This window comes from Mauremys reevesii, linkage group 15 (genome assembly GCF_016161935.1).
Source record: "Mauremys reevesii isolate NIE-2019 linkage group 15, ASM1616193v1, whole genome shotgun sequence".
NCBI lineage: Eukaryota > Metazoa > Chordata > Testudines > Geoemydidae > Mauremys > Mauremys reevesii.
In genome coordinates this window covers 2922493-2937792 of record NC_052637.1, presented here as the reverse complement: position 1 = coordinate 2937792, position 15300 = coordinate 2922493, and the positions used below count along the sequence as shown (strand labels likewise).

Below are 15300 nucleotides of genomic sequence, written 5' to 3'. Positions count from 1 at the left end.
GTTTCTCTTCCAATCCCCTGTTCCTATTTTCCCCTTTAGCAAAACATGATTCCAGTTCCCCCATCCCCAGTCCCTGTTCCCATCTCCCCCCACCCCTTTACTTCCTGATTGACTGCAGACTATATAGTAAAACCTGAGTTCTGTTTAGCTTATACCTTAACCAATCATTTTACTGAAATTTAACTAACCAATCCTAACATACTGTAACACGGTTATTTAACCAATTGTATCCCACCACCTTCATTGGCTTACACCCAACAAAATTAATTATACAGCAGACAGAAACAATCACCGAACCAGACAGAGACCATGCAAATAAACATACAAAACAATACAGAAGTGAGGATTTCACAACTACATCTATACAGACATAAGGGTTCTCCAGCTGTGTCTATTGATAAGTGAGTTCTTGCCAGACAAGATGCGATCAAACTAAGTTTCCTTTTACATCTTCTAGGCTCTTCCCTTTCTCTGGAGGTGACAGGACTGTTGGTGTCACTGGGCGTAGCTACCAGGTAACTCGGGGGGGTGGAAGACCACGAGTGTCGATGAAGCCCCCCCTTGCTCTGGGTCTAAGTGAGCCACAGTAACTCCATCTTGTGAACTTTAACCAACCTGCATGCTAACAGCCTAAAAGCAGAATATGTGAGAGTCAGCTTTTTAGCAGACAGCTGCAGTCCCGCTTAAACTAGCAAAAGTAGTGAGGAGGCGGGGGAGGAAAGGGGGAGAAGTCTTCATGTGCCTGAGCTAACAAGGCCAACAGATAAACATGCGGATGAGAACTTTTCTAACAAGCTATAAGGTAATGCCTAATGTAGCTGCAGTTGAAAAGGGAGGGGTAGGGGGGAATGAAACAAAAGGCTTTCACAGACAGCTTGACATATAAAAAGGGGAAATTGCTTGTTTTTGTTGCGCTGGATTTGAGATACTGTGTCTCCTAGTGCCTGCTTTGAGATCTCAAATAAACTTGGTTTTGCTTCTCCACCCTGGTGTGTAAATTAGTGTGACGCACACCGGGCAACGAACCCCTGCTGCCACCTCGGGCCCTTTGGGCCGGCAACAGGACTATCAGGATGGGATTGTATTCCTAACAGCCCAATAGCACCTTATTTCAATGTGATTAGTTTGGAATGTGAGGATGTGACCATACACTTCCCAGCTTATGGCTGCCGCTGCTGCTTAGCTGAAGAACCAGGCCTCAGACTATCACAGTAAAAGAAGGCCATGACACAGACAGTGATTTTGATTCTTTCTTTTATACCTCTATAACTAGCTAAGTGATAAGAATACACCTAAATTCTTAAAGTATAGGCCTTTGCAGACAGGCCTGAATACCTATATCCTAACACTGTTAAAAGCACTCAGCACAATCTTACACTTAGTAAGGGCAGGGTGAAGGGCAGTGGCTTCAGCAGATGTTACTGAGCATGCTCACTTCACCATAAGTAGCACATTCCCATAGGGAGCAGTCTTCTGTACTGCCTCAGCAGGAGAGTTACTTAATCCACCTCAATGGGCAACAGCAGCTATGTCTGTGGGATAAGCTCAAAAAATAAATAAATGCTAATTGACTCGCCTTCAGCAGGAGGCAGGCAAATGGGAAACACCAGCCAGAGGGGATTTCCCTGGCAGATAAGATTTCCAACTCTCCCGGACCAGATGCCATTGCCACAAATGGTGGTCACTCCAGGAGAATTGGCACCCCTAGTGTCAGATGAAAAATTTCTCCACAGACCCTAGAAGAATCTGAAAAGCTGAAGAATGATCAGCTCTGGTCTGAGCATGGGCAGCAGGTAAAACAGGCCAGGGGAAGGGAAGTTAAGCAACAGTGGTTGAAGCATGAAGGGACATAGGAATCTTTAACACATCTGGCATGTAAATATCTTGCAACTCCGGCAACAGTGTCATAAGATTGCCTCTTCTCACTTGCAGTATTATTGCCTGCAAATGGAAACTAACTTGTTTGTTTAAGCCATTGGGTGAAGAAGAAGTAAAACTGAGTGGAATTACGGACTCTGAAATTTTACATTGTTTTATTTTTGAATGCAGGTTTTTTTACATAATTCTACATTTGTAAGTTCAGCGTTCATGATAAAGGGATTGCACAACAGTGCTTGTAATAGGTGAATTGAAAAATACCATTTCTTTTGGGGGTGTTTTAAAGTGCAAATACTTGTAATTAAAAAAATAAAGGGATCTCTGTACATTTTGTATTCTGTGTTGTAATTGAAATCAATATACAGTAAATACTCACTTAAAGTCGTCCCCGTTAATGTTGTTTCATTGTTACATTGCTGATCAATTTGGGAACATGCTCATTTAAAGTTGTGCAATGCTCCCTGCTAACGTCATTTGGCAGCCGCCTGCTTTGTCTACTGCTTGCAGGAAGAGCAGCCCATTGGAGCGAGCTGGTGGGGGCTTGGAACCAGGGTGGACCGGCAGCCCCACTATCAGCTCCCCACTCCCCTAAGTTTCCTGTGCAGCAGCTGCCTGCAGTTCAGCTGTGTCCCTGCCCCCACTGCCATGTGCTACTCCTGCCCTCTGCCTTGGAGCTGCTCCCCGAGACTCCTGCTTGCTGTGCCGGGCGGGGGAGGGAAGGAAGAGGGGGGCTAATGTCAGGGTGCCCCCTCCCTCCTGCACCCTGCTTATCCCATCTTCCATAGAGCAGGGGACACACACCAGGGCTGCAGTCTCAGCAAGCTGATCTAATTAACAAGGTAGCATACTTAAGGGAAATGCACATATCTCCCTCCATTCCTGCTGCCTTGCAGAGTGAGAGAGTTAACCCTTGAGGGCTCAGCCAATTGCTAGTTCATCATTTAGCAGTAAGGGAAATATCCCACCCTCTGACTCCTCCACCTCAACCAAGCTTCACAATCATCATCACTGTGTAGTCTGCCTCCCCCTTTCCATTCCCAGGACAGGTTGGTTTATCCTCAGACCTCGGGGCAACCCTTAGGGAGCCACTGCCTGATTCTCAGTCCTGCACTCAGCGTTGTCAGCACAGTCATAGGCTGGTGCTGGCTTGGAGTTCAGTGGGCCGGACCCAGCCAGCCATTTTTATGCAGAACTCCCCAGTGTGCTGAGAGCTGCATTGATAACACCTGTATCCAGGTGCTCTGCTGGGCTGGGGCCTTTCACAGATTGGATTCCACAACTGCCAGCACGTGGTTTGCTGAAATCTCATCCGCTGCTGCTGCTGCAAACTCTGATCCCTTCCCTCATTCTGCATTTGCTGGAAGGAGGATCTAACTTACCATGCACAGAGCAATTGCCCTGTATCCCAGAGTCCTACAGCCCCACCCCCCGTGTGACGTATTAGTCCGAGCGCTCTTTTCTCTCTTTTTCCCCTCTAGGCCGTCAGAGGCACCTCGCCCAGACACGTGGCTCCTTCTCACTCCCCCTCACGCTTCTTGAGACTGGGCAGGGGTTGGACACCAGGTGAAAGCCACGTCTCCTCTCAGCACAGTGTGGACAGGAGCCACATTTCTGCTACTTTCACTTTGTTCAAGTTAACCTTGAGGTTCTCGCCCTGTGAACAAAATGGTGGATTTACCCGTCCCGTGGGAAAGATTATGAACTTGTTACATCCCTGGGGGACTGGCTGCTTGTAGACACTGGGGATATAACATAGGCCTTTCGCTGCTAGGTCTCTGCTTACCATAGGTGCAGACTTTTATTTTTTCCCTGGGGGTGCTCCACCCCCGCTTTGCCCTGTTATTTCTGTGGGGGTTGAGCTCCGGAGCACCCATGGGGTCAGCACCTCTGCTGCTTACAATCATGGGACCGAGCAGTGAACAAGTATAAACAGTGACTTACGAGACCTAGCCACGTCCTGCTGTTAATGGGCAGATCAGTAAGACCAATATTTTAAAAGGGCTCTAGGGGTGATCCCGGCAATTACAGACCGGTAAGTCTAACGTCGGTACCGGGCAAATTAGTTGAAACAATAGTAAAGAATAAAATTGTCAGACACAGAGAAAAACATAAACTCTTGAGCAATAGTCAACATGGTTTCTGTAAAGGGAAATCATGTCTTACTAATCTATTAGAGTTCTTTGAAGGGGTCAACAAACATGTGGACAAGGGGGATCCGGTGGATATAGTGTACTTAGATTTCCAGAAAGCCTTTGACAAGGTCCCTCTCCAAAGGCTCTTACGTAAATTAAGCTGTCATGGGATAAAAGGGAAGGTCCTTTCATGGATTGAGAACTGGTTAAAGGACAGGGAACAAAGGGTAGGAATTAATGGTAAATTCTCAGAATGGAGAGGGGTAACTAGTGGTGTTCCCCAAGCGTCAGTCCTCGGACCAATCCTATTCAATTTATTCATAAATGATCTAGAGAAAGGGGTAAACAGTGAGGTGGCAAAGTTTGCAGATGATACTAAACTGCTCAAGATAGTTAAGACCAAAGCAGATTGTGAAGAGCTTCAAAAAGATCTCACAAAACTAAGTGATTGGGCAACAAAATGTAATGTGGATAAATGTAAAGTAATGCACATTGGAAAAAATAACCCCAACTATACATACAACATGATGGGGGCTAATTTAGCTACAACGAGTCAGGAAAAAGATCTTGGTGTCATTGTGGATAGTTCTCTGACGATGTCCACGCAGTGTGCAGAGGCGGTCAAAAAAGCAAACAGGATGTTAGGAATCATTAAAAAGGGGATAGAGAATAGGACTGAGAATATATTATTGCCCTTATATAAATCCATGGTACGCCCACATCTCGAATACTGTGTACAGATGTGGTCTCCTCACCTCAAAAAAGATATTATAGCACTAGAAAAGGTTCAGAAAAGGGCAACTAAAATGATTAAGGGTTTAGAGAGGGTCCCATACAAGGAAAGATTAAAGAGGCTAGGACTCTTCAGCTTGGAAAAGAGAAGAGGGGGGACATAATAGAGGTATATAAAATCATGAGTGATGTTGAGAAAGTGGATAAGGAAAAGTTATTTACTTATTCCCATAATACAAGAACTAGGGGTCACCAAATGAAATTAATAGGCAGCAGGTTTAAAACAAATAAAAGGAAGTTCTTCTTCACGCAGCACACAGTCAACTTGTGGAACTCCTTACCTGAGGAGGTTGTGAAGGCTGGGACTATAACAATGTTTAAAAGGGACTGGATAAATTCATGGTGGCTAAGTCCATAAATGGCTATTAGCCAGGATGGGTAAGGAATGGTGTCCCCAGCCTCTGTTTGTCAGAGGATGGAGATGGATGGCAGGAGAGAGATCACTTGATCATTGCCTGTTAGGTTCACTTCCTCTGGGGCACCTGGCATTGGCCACTGTCGGTAGACAGATACTGGGCTAGATGGACCTTTGGTCTGACCCGGTACGGCCTTTCTTATGTTCTTATGCCTAAATTTACAGCAGTGGCCTAACTGTGGGTGTCTCAGTTTATCTCCTGGACATACAGGAGTTCAGGGCACGTGTTCCACCTGCATTCGCAGCTGCAGCCGGAGTCAGTGGGCGCTGCGGGTGCCCAGCCCCTTGGAGAACCAGCCCCTAAGCACTGAGGTCAGGACCCAAATTTGGATTCTAAATCAAAAGAGATTCTTGACGTTTGGACCCAGCCCCTCAGTGTGCTCTGGCTCCTGTGCCGGCTAGAACGGCTGTTTGTGTCTCCTCTCCAGCAGCTGCAGGCACAGGGAGCGCCCCTGGGAGGGGCGGGAGGGAGTGGGGTTGGGGCAGGGACAGGCTGGAGGAGGAAGGGGTGGAAAGGGATGGAGGGGTGTGGCCAGGGTGAAGCTGCATCTCTTGTACTCTGCACCCTGGCAAAGCCTCTTAAGTTAATCAGCAAGCTGCTGCCAGGAAGTTCTCTCCATCCTGAGCCCTGTCGTGTCCCTCTTGCTCTGTAGAGATGGGGTAAGTGGGGGGCAGGAGCAGGGGGAGCCCCCCTCTCTTCCATCCCTTCCCCCCCCACAGCAAGCAGGAGTCTTGGGGAGCAGCACATGGCAGTGGAGGGAGGGACAGCTGAACGCCCCAGCAATTGATAGCAGCTGCCCAGCAGGCTGCTCAGGATATTATGGGAGGGGGGAGCAGATGAGGGGCAGCCAGTCCACCCTGGTTCCAAGCCCCCACCAGCTTGCTCCAACGGGCTGCTCTCCCTGCAAGCAGTGGCCACAGCAGACAGCTGCCAAACCATTAGAAGGGAGCACTGCACAACTTTAAACGAGCATGTTCCCTAATTGATCAGCAACGTAGCAACGAAACATTAACCGGGACAACTTTAAGTGAGGAGTTCCTGTATTTGCCTTCTGGTTTCTCAGATCTTTAAAATGCGATCTGAGCGCAGCCTAAAGTTTTCCTCTGCAACCAAGAAAGCCAGCAACTTCCTTTGTTTAGGAAAGGAAAGCCAAGAGTCTCACCTCATCACATGCTTCCAGGAGCTGGGGCTTTCACAAACACACCACATATAATGAGACTCATTATAAAATCATGAGTGTTGGAAACACCGCAGTTTCTTTATAGTGAGCCAGAGCTGCCTTAGTGTACATGAGAATCAGGCCTTTGAAACATTGATATCAGCTTAACCTAGGTTTTGCCCTGTGAATTTCATATCACTGGACTTGGAAGGATCAGACTTTTATCAGGTGATGTCTGTAAGTGTTGATTTCACTGTGCACGCACAAACCAGTAAAAAAAATGTATTTTGCATATTTTGATGTGATGTTGAAAATCTCTATTTAATGAAGCTTTAACGTTTTGAATCTGTCTCTACTGTCATAAAATAGTTAGACTGACCCAAACATTGTCTGATCCTGCCCCAAATCTCCCACCACTGTGAACATTTTAATTGATAGCAATTGTAATGAGATGCTTAAAACCCACATTTTTTGTGCAACAGTGAAAGTTTAAATCAATAAATATAAAATTGCTTAAAAATAAACATCTGTCAAAATTGTATATTACAAATGAATTCTACCAAGCCTGACTATCCCGCCTTAGACACTCAGCTCCTCCTCTTGCAGGCTCATCCTCACAGGGGGGTGCCTCTGATTGCAGGACCAGAGCCCTAGTGGTACATTTTTCACTGAATGGTCCAGAGAGAGCCATGGCTGCAGAGAACCCCCTGGAAAGTCTCCAGGAGGAAGCTCCATGTCCCATTTATCTGCAGTATTTCACAGAAGCTGTCACTCTGCAGTGCAGGCACGTCAGCCAGTACTGGGAGGGATCCGATACAGCTGTCTCCTGCCTGCAGAAACTGTGCAATGGAGAAATGTCAGGCCCAACAGGCAACTGGCAAACATGGTAGAAATCGCCAATCGGCTGTTTCCAGGCAGCGAAAGGAGCAGGAGGGAACAGGGTGTGTGGGGAACACCTGGAGGCTCTGAAACTTCTGTGAAGAGGATCAAACCCCCATCTGTCTGGTTTGCCATCTGTCCCAGGCTCACAGAGCTCACACGGCGGTTCCCACAGAGGAGGCTGCCCAGGAATACAAGGTAGGGAATTGCTGTCAAGTATAATGGGTAATAACTTTGGATTTTAATGACAGGCTAATTTAACTGAAAGTTCCCTGGCACAGGCATGACGCATTATTCAGCTTTGTAAACCCTTCATGGTATCACATGGTATCACAAAATAACTGATTTGACAGAGTGGCAACAGAGGCAAGTCTTTAATGATACCCCTGATGTGGGAAAATGTCCTCTGAGATTCTGATGGGGATTCCTGAAAATCTTCATCATATAAAGAATTCTACCAATCCCAAAGGAGCAGACACATCACCCACCAAGTTAATGATACTTCAGTTCTTCCCCAAATACCTGCTTACAGCCAATTCTTGTTAACGAAACTACGATTTATTAAAAGAAGAAAAGACAATATTGGCTCAAAGGTCATTAGACATACAAAGACGAATAGAGTCCTTAGGTCAGTTTCACCAGAGAGATCATAGAATCATAGATTATTAGGGTTGGAAGGGACCTCAGGAGGTCATCTAGTCCAACCCCCTGCTCAAAGCAGGACCAATCCCCAAATCCCTAAATGGCCCCCTCAAGGATTGAACTCACAACCCTGGGTTTAGCAGGCCAATGCTCAAACCACTGATGGTGAGTTAGAATTGAAAAGAGTCCTTTTCAGAATCATTTCATCACGTTCTAGTCCAATGTCCAAATGTTCAATATCAGGGCAGTGCAGAGGGGACTGGAGATCTCAGTCTTACGACTCAAATGCCCCCTGAATAAAGCATAAGAAGATCGGAGATAAAAGGATCAGGTCTCAAGAGTTTGTACGGACACTTTTGCAGCCTCTCGACAGCAGGCAGCCCTTGGGTGAACAATAGGTTTGAGAAGTAACCTTCTATTTCGCAAACACCACAAGTACTAAAACTATATGAATTAACATAAGGTAATTATCCATAAAGCCGTTCATAGACAGTTTACCACAAACTTTAAACAGAGAGAGAGAGAGAGATACAATGACATTATTACACCCAAGTTTAATCTAAGTGTTATTTCCCTCTTGTATGGATTGCTTGATGTTTAACAAGGCCGGACCTCCGTGTGAAACTTTTTCCACAATCTAAGCACTTATGGGGTCTCTCTCCAGTGTGGACTACCTGATGTACAACAAGGTGTGACCTCTGTCTGAAACTTTTTCCACAGTCTAAGCACTTGTGGGGTCTCTCTCCTGTGTGGATTGCCTGATGTGCCATAAGATTTGATTTTTGTGTGAAACTTTTCCCACAGTCTAAGCACTTGTGGGGTCTCTCTCCAGTGTGGATTGCCTGATGTGTCATAAGATATGATCTTTGTGTGAAACTTTTCCCACAGTCCAAACATTTATAGGATCTCTCTCCTGTGTGGATTATCTGATGTTTAACAAGGGTTGATCTCCATATGAAACTTTTCCCACAGTCTAAGCACTTATGGGGTCTCTCTCCAGTGTGGACTACTTGATGTTTAACAAGGTCTGACCTCCGTATGAAACATTTTCCACAGATTAAGCACTTATGGGGTCTCTTTCCAGTGTGGATTGCCTGATGTGCCATAAGACTTGTTCTTTGTGTGAAACTTTTCCCACAGTCCAAACATTTATGGGATTTCTCTCCTGTGTGGATTATCTGATGTTTAACAAGGGTTGACTTCCATATGAAACTTTTCCCACAGTCTAAGCATTTATGGGGTCTCTCTCCGGTGTGGACTGCTCGATGTCTAACAAGGTCTGACCTCCGTATGAAACTTTTTGCACAGTCTAAGCACTTATGAGGTCTCTCTCCAGTGTGGATTGCCTTATGATTAAGTAGGGTTGACCTCCGTATGAAACTTTTTCCACACTCTAAGCATTTGTGGGTTCTCTCTCTTGTGTGGATTGCCTGATGTGCCATAAGATTTGATCTCTGTGTGAAACTTTTCCCACAAATTAAGCATTTATGGGGTCTTTCTCCAGTATGGATTGCCTGATGTGCCATAAGATTTGATCTTTGTGTGAAACTTTTCCCACAGTCCAAACATTTATGGGATTTTTCTCCTGTGTGGATTATCTGATGTTTAACAAGGGTTGACCTCTGTATGAAACATTTTCCACAGTCTAAGCACTTATGGGGTCTCTCTCCAGTGTGGACTTCATGATGTATAAGAAGGGCTGACCGCCGTATGAAACTTTTCCCACAGATTAAGCACTTATGGGGCCTCTCTCCAGTGTGGATTGCCTGATGTACAACAAGGTGTGACCTCTGTATGAAACTTTTTCCACAGTCTAAGCACTTGTGGGGTCTTTCTCTTGTGTGGATAGCCTGATGTGCCATAAGATTAGATCTTTGTGTGAAACTTTTCCCACAGTCCAAACATTTACGGGATTTCTCTCCTGTGTGGATTGCCTGATGTTTAACAAGGGTTGACCTCTGTATGAAACTTTTTCCACAGTCTAAGCATTTATGGGGCCTCTCTCCAGTATGGACTGCTTGATGTTTAACAAGGGCTGACCTCCGTATGAAACTTTTTCCACAGATTAAGCATTTATGGCGTCTCTTGCCAGTGTGGACTGCCTGATGTGCTGTAAGATTTGATCTTTGTGTGAAACTTTTCCCACAGTAAAAACATTTATGGGATTTCTCTCCTGTGTGGATTGCCTGATGATCAAGTAGGGTTGACCTCCGTATGAAACTTTTTCCACAGTCCAAGCACTTATGGGGTCTCTCTCCTGTGTGGATTCTCTGATGTGAAACAAGGGCTGACCTCAGTATGAAACTTTTTCCACAGATTAAACACTTATGGGGTCTCTCTCCAGTGTGGATCGCCTGGTGTGCAACAAGGTGTGACTTCTGTATAAATCTTTTTCCACAGTCTAAGCACTTATGGGGTCTCTCTCCAGTGTGGACTGCTTGATGTATAAGAAGGGCTGACCTCCGTATGAAATTTTTCCCACAGATTAAGCACTGATGGGGTCTCTCTCCAGTGTGGACTGCCTGATGTGCAACAAGGTGTGACTTCTGTATGAAACTTTTTCCACAGTCTAAGCACTTATGGAGCCTTTCTCCAGTGTGGAATGCTTGATGTTTAACAAGGTCTGACCTCTGTATGAAACTTTTTCCACAGAATAAGCACTGATGGGGTTTCTCTCCAGTGTGGATTCGCTGATGTAAAATAAGGTGTGACCACCATATGAAACTCTTTCCACAGTCTAAGCACTTATGGGGTCTTCCCACAGAGGTCCCTTGTGATTCCCCATGCCCAGGAACTTCCAGCTGTTGATTCCCCTCTTCGTTCTCACTCATTCTCTCGTCACCTGCTGGGAGAGAGACAATCCAGACAGGAGTTATTGTGCTGGGGAGAAATTAAGAGGAAGAGCACTGAGGGAAAACCCAACATACTAAAGCTGCACAGAAAGAGCAATTGGATTCTGCCTCCACTTCCTACCCAAACTTTCACAGAGAAGGAAAGTTGGGAAGAAAAGTCCTGCAGGGAACAGGACATGTGGAAAACGATGTCAGTGATACCTGCTACCTGCAGCCCTGCCCTGGGTGAGATGAGGAAGAACCAAGAGCACTTACTGATACCTCATTTTTGGGATTCTCAACTTTTTCCTTCACTCCCCAGATGGTTTGTGTGTCAGTCCTCACCTGTGTGGGTGCCTCTCGGGATCCCTCTTTCCTCACAGGCCTGGAGATCGGGCACCCACGGCTCTTCCCCTCGTTCCAGCCGGGTGATCAGGTCAGGTTTGGGAAGGGGGAATCCTGCTCAGGGAGTGAAATCAGACCAGATCAGGATGAGTGGAGGACTGAGAGAGCATCTGTCAGAAAGGACATTCCGTGGGCAGAACGTGTAGCTGTGTTGTGCCGGGGAATGTGGAATCTAAGAGGACGGGAACATGGTCACTGAGCCCCCTCGGGGGAGGCAGACATCTGTGGAGGTGAGGGGAATTGTGATGCACACCCAGCTCCAGTGTTAAACCCCTGCCTGTTTCTAACCCTGCGGAGCCCAGAGCCCTCCGCATGGCTGGAGCTGTTCCCAGGGAGGAGGGAGAAGAGGGATTCTGCGAGCGACCGAGAAACAACACAGACAGGACAATACACGGCTTCTCCACCTTGCAAACTAGGGGGGCTGGGTGGGGATGATTTAGTATGTGCCTTAGGTTTTGACACCCTGGTCTCATTGGAGAGTGATGAGGGAAGAACCTGACCGGTGTCAGACATGAAGACCCGCCGCCAGCTTTCAATAACCAAGGGGCCAGGAATCCCTTTGTGACAGTGTACCCCATAAGGCTTTATGGGGAGGGGTGCTCATAAATGTATGTATGATATAACTGGAATAGGGTTTTGCTACCTATGCTATGTAACATATCCATGTAAAGGTTATGATGTTCATCCTAGTTGTGTGCAGGCACCATGTTTGTGTTCAAAGTTATGAACATTGGCTGTATAATTGCTTGACTTCTAAGTAGCCTTAGTTAGAACATTTGGTCACTTCTTGGGAAAGGAATGTGCCAGTTAAATGCTCGATCAGGAAGAACTTAACAGACAAAAGAGCTTAGAAGACTCCAATCCACATAAGTCTACCTGAGGATGTTCAAGGTAGCCTGTGGGTAATGGCTGCTACCTGCAAGTCCTGAGTCATGCATGGGCATGTGACTTGCCCATGTGATTCCGAATCTCCATTTTGTGACTGGATTCTACACAGGGTGAGGAGGGGTCACCACCCGCAAGAGAAAGTCTATTTAAACCCCTGGGAGACCCCTCCATTTTGTCTTCAGCTGGCTAAAGAAGGAGCCTCTTCTCCGCCCCCCCAAGATACTTGAAGGAAACTGGAAGAAAGGACAGTAACTATGGGGGTGTGAGTGATTGCTGGACCCAGGCTAAAAGGAGATTAGTCCGTAGAAGGAACATTCTGGAACTGGTGAGGATCTTATCTGTATTTAGTTTGATTAGACACAGATTTGCACATTTTATTTTATTTTGCTTGGTAACTTACTTTGTTCTGTCTGTTATTACTTGGAACCACTTAAATCCTACTTTCTGTATCTAATAAAATCACTTTTTACTTATTAATTAACTCAGAGTCTGTATTAATACCTGGGGGAGCTCACAACTGTGCATATCTCTCTGTCAGTGTTACAGAGGGCGAACAATTTATGAGTTTACCCGTCATAAGCTTTATACAGGGTAAGACGGATTTATTTGGGTTTAGACCCCACTGGGAGTTGGGCATCTGAGTGTTAAACACAAGCACACTTCTGTGAGCTGCTTTCAGGTAAACCTGCAGCTTTGGGGCAAGTAATTCAGCCCCTGGGTCTGTGTTGGAGCAGACGGGAGTGTCTGGCTCAGCAAGACAGGGTGCTGGAGTCCTGAGCTGGCAGGGAAAACAGGAGCAGGGGTAGTCTTTGCACATCGGGTGGCAGCTCCCAGGGGGGTTTCTGTGATCCAACCCTTCACACTCTTACCCAGCGAGGTCACCGTCTCGTAGTTCTCCTGCATGACATCCCTGTAGAGGACTCTCTGAGCGGGTTTCAGCAGAGCCCCCTGCCCCTGGGTGAAATACACAGCCACCTCCTCGAAGGTCACCGGCATCTGAAACACCAAGAGTCTCCCACTCAGAACCTGCTGCCCCAGCCACAATCCCACTAGTCAAGGGGGAGGAGGGACAGAGAAGCAGAATCCTCCCTGTACTCTGCTCAGAGCAGCCAGGAGGCTTCAGGGGGTTGGGAGAAGGTGAGAGCTCCTTGTCGTCCCCCCCAGAAGAGGGGGCAGGGCAGGATCTTTTAGTTTCCCACACGCCTGCCAGCCACAGGCTGATCCGGGAAGCAGAGCTCTGAGCCCGGGACAGAGACAGGAATCCCAACAGCTTCCCTGCATATTTCACAGCAGCCTCTGGCCAGTAGGGTCAGGCTCCAGCACTGGGAATCTGGTCAGTTTTACCAGCCCTGCCCAGGGGGGTGTTTCCTGGTTCCAAAACTGACCTCCCCCACCACCAAAAGCTCCCTAAAAATCCCCTACCTGAGCTGGTTCCATCACGGCCATTCCCCTGCCCTGTCTCCTGGAAGACGGGAGGATCTGGAGCGAAACGTGGACGTGATTCCTCAGCCTGGCAGAGGAGCAGGGAGATTGGGCAGGTTTCATAAGGGGCTGGAGTCCATGTCACGCCCCGATTCCCCCCAGGCTCTTTCCCTGCAGACAGATGCTCTGGACTCTGCCATGCTGGGAACAAACCCAGTTAGTTCATTCCCCCCGGCCTGGCCCCCTCCCCCATTAGAACTAACCCCACCAAGTCTCTTCTACACCTCCCCAGAACAGCATCTCTGAGCCAAACGCTGGAAAAAGAGCAGAATCAAAGGAGTCACTTTAGGGCACTGCCCCACGGTGTATTGTAACCCCTCTAGCTCTGCCCCGGCTCCCTCAGTCCTGCGGTGCTCAGCAGAGTCAGCAACTGGCTTTTCCTCGCTCAGCTCCTTCCCTTGTTCCAGGGGCGGCTCTAGCCATTTCGCCACCCCAAGCACGACGGCATGCCGCGGGGGGCGCTCTGCCGGTTGCGCGGCTCTGGTGGACCTCCCGCAGGCGTGCCTGCGGATGCTCCACCGGAGCCGCGGGACCAGCGGACCCTCCACAGGGACGCCTGCGGGAGGTCCACCGGAGCCACCTGCTGCCCTCCCAGCAACTGACAGAGCACCCCCCGCAGCATGCCACCCCAAGCACGCGCTGACTGCCCCGGGGGTGCAGAGAATGGAGCCGGGCAGGGCTGGGAGCTGGGAACCTCCCTCCCCACTTCCTGCTCCTGCTGCCCTTCCAGTCTCTCCGCTCTCCCTTTTATCTTCTTCCCTCGCCCTGGGAGAACGGGCGACTGCCCCATTGCCATGGGCCTTGGCTCTCATCAGGCAGCTCAGCCACTGACACTGCTAACGGGGGTTGAACCCGGCTGTGTCACTGAGGGCAGCAGCTCTGGGACTAATGGACACAGGGAGCCCCTCCCCTTGTAGGCCAAACTCCCCAGCTGGTCCCTGAAAGGGGCCCTTTGTGCAGAGTCATTTCCCTGCCCGGCTCCAGCCCTTTCCCCAGGTCTCTCCATCACCTGGAGGCTCAGGGGCTGGTGTGGTTAGAGGGGTTCCAGCCACTGGAGAAAGTTCCCCTGGGCTGGTCTCAGAGGGGTGGGATGAAGCCGGAATGTTTTGAATGTTTTTTGTGAATATCATGTGTGCCTCTGTTTCCCCATGTGTTACTCAAGTATCAAGCTGGTGGGATACAGCTGTGTGATCATTGCAGAGACCTCTAGAGGCCAGGTGTGGCTTCAGAGTGGCTCCCTGGGCATAAAGAATGGCCAGAATTCTGTAACCTGGCAAGCAGTGGCCGAAAATAGTTCTCTGCAAGGAGCCAGCCTAAGGTGTTGGGAAAAAAAGGCGGGGGAGGCCAGGTGACCTGTTTTCCTGGGAAAGAGAGAAAGCACGAAGGAGGGGGCAGCTGGGAATCACTGAGGAGTGGGGTCAGTTTCCTGGTTGGGACTCAGCGGGGAGAGTTCAGGGCTCGGGACTCTGGACTCCCCCGCAGACGGACTTTGCTGAGAGCTCCTGATTTCTGTGCTAACAAGCTCTGTTCTACGCTGTGTTCCCAGCCACCAATAAACCTTCTGTTTTCTGGCCGGCTGAGAGTCACAGCTGAGTGCGGAGATGGGTGCAGGGCCCCTGTGGGGAGCGGGTCAGGCTTCTCCTTAGGCTGCCCCCGAGGTTCTGGCTGGGGCCGTGTGCCCCTCCTGGGCTCCGGAGCCTGGGAGGCTGGGGCTACATGCTGAGCAGGTGGGGGAGGGGATATTGGGGGTACTCAGGGGCTGGGGTCCTGCCCCTACAGTGGGGGGGAGGGGCTTG

At 48.5% G+C, this 15300-nt stretch overlaps 1 protein-coding gene across 1 annotated transcript; it reads right to left on the bottom strand.

The window, feature by feature from the left end:
* Positions 1 to 622: 622 nt before the first annotated feature.
* LOC120383490 (zinc finger protein 585B-like) lies at positions 623 to 12945 on the bottom strand. Its single transcript, XM_039501654.1, has 4 exons — positions 12892 to 12945; positions 11075 to 11188; positions 8860 to 10740; positions 623 to 630 (listed from the first exon to the last, which is right to left on the bottom strand). Exons 1-4 carry the CDS (start codon positions 12923 to 12925, stop codon positions 623 to 625), a joined length of 2037 nt encoding a protein of 678 aa, XP_039357588.1. The 5' UTR covers positions 12926 to 12945.
* Positions 12946 to 15300: the final 2355 nt, after the last annotated feature.

What these genes read in the sequence shown, in the direction of transcription:
- LOC120383490 (XM_039501654.1), bottom strand. Translation starts at nt 12,925, where the DNA reads ATGCAGGAGAACTACGAGACGGTGACCTCGCTGG. An exon ending in CGAGACGGTGACCTCGCTGG is followed by an intron (nt 11,189 to 12,891) that starts GTAAGAGTGTGA and finishes CTCCCTGAGCAG; the next exon opens with GATTCCCCCTTCCCAAACCT. An exon ending in CCCGAGAGGCACCCACACAG is followed by an intron (nt 10,741 to 11,074) that starts GTGAGGACTGAC and finishes CTCTCCCAGCAG; the next exon opens with GTGACGAGAGAATGAGTGAG.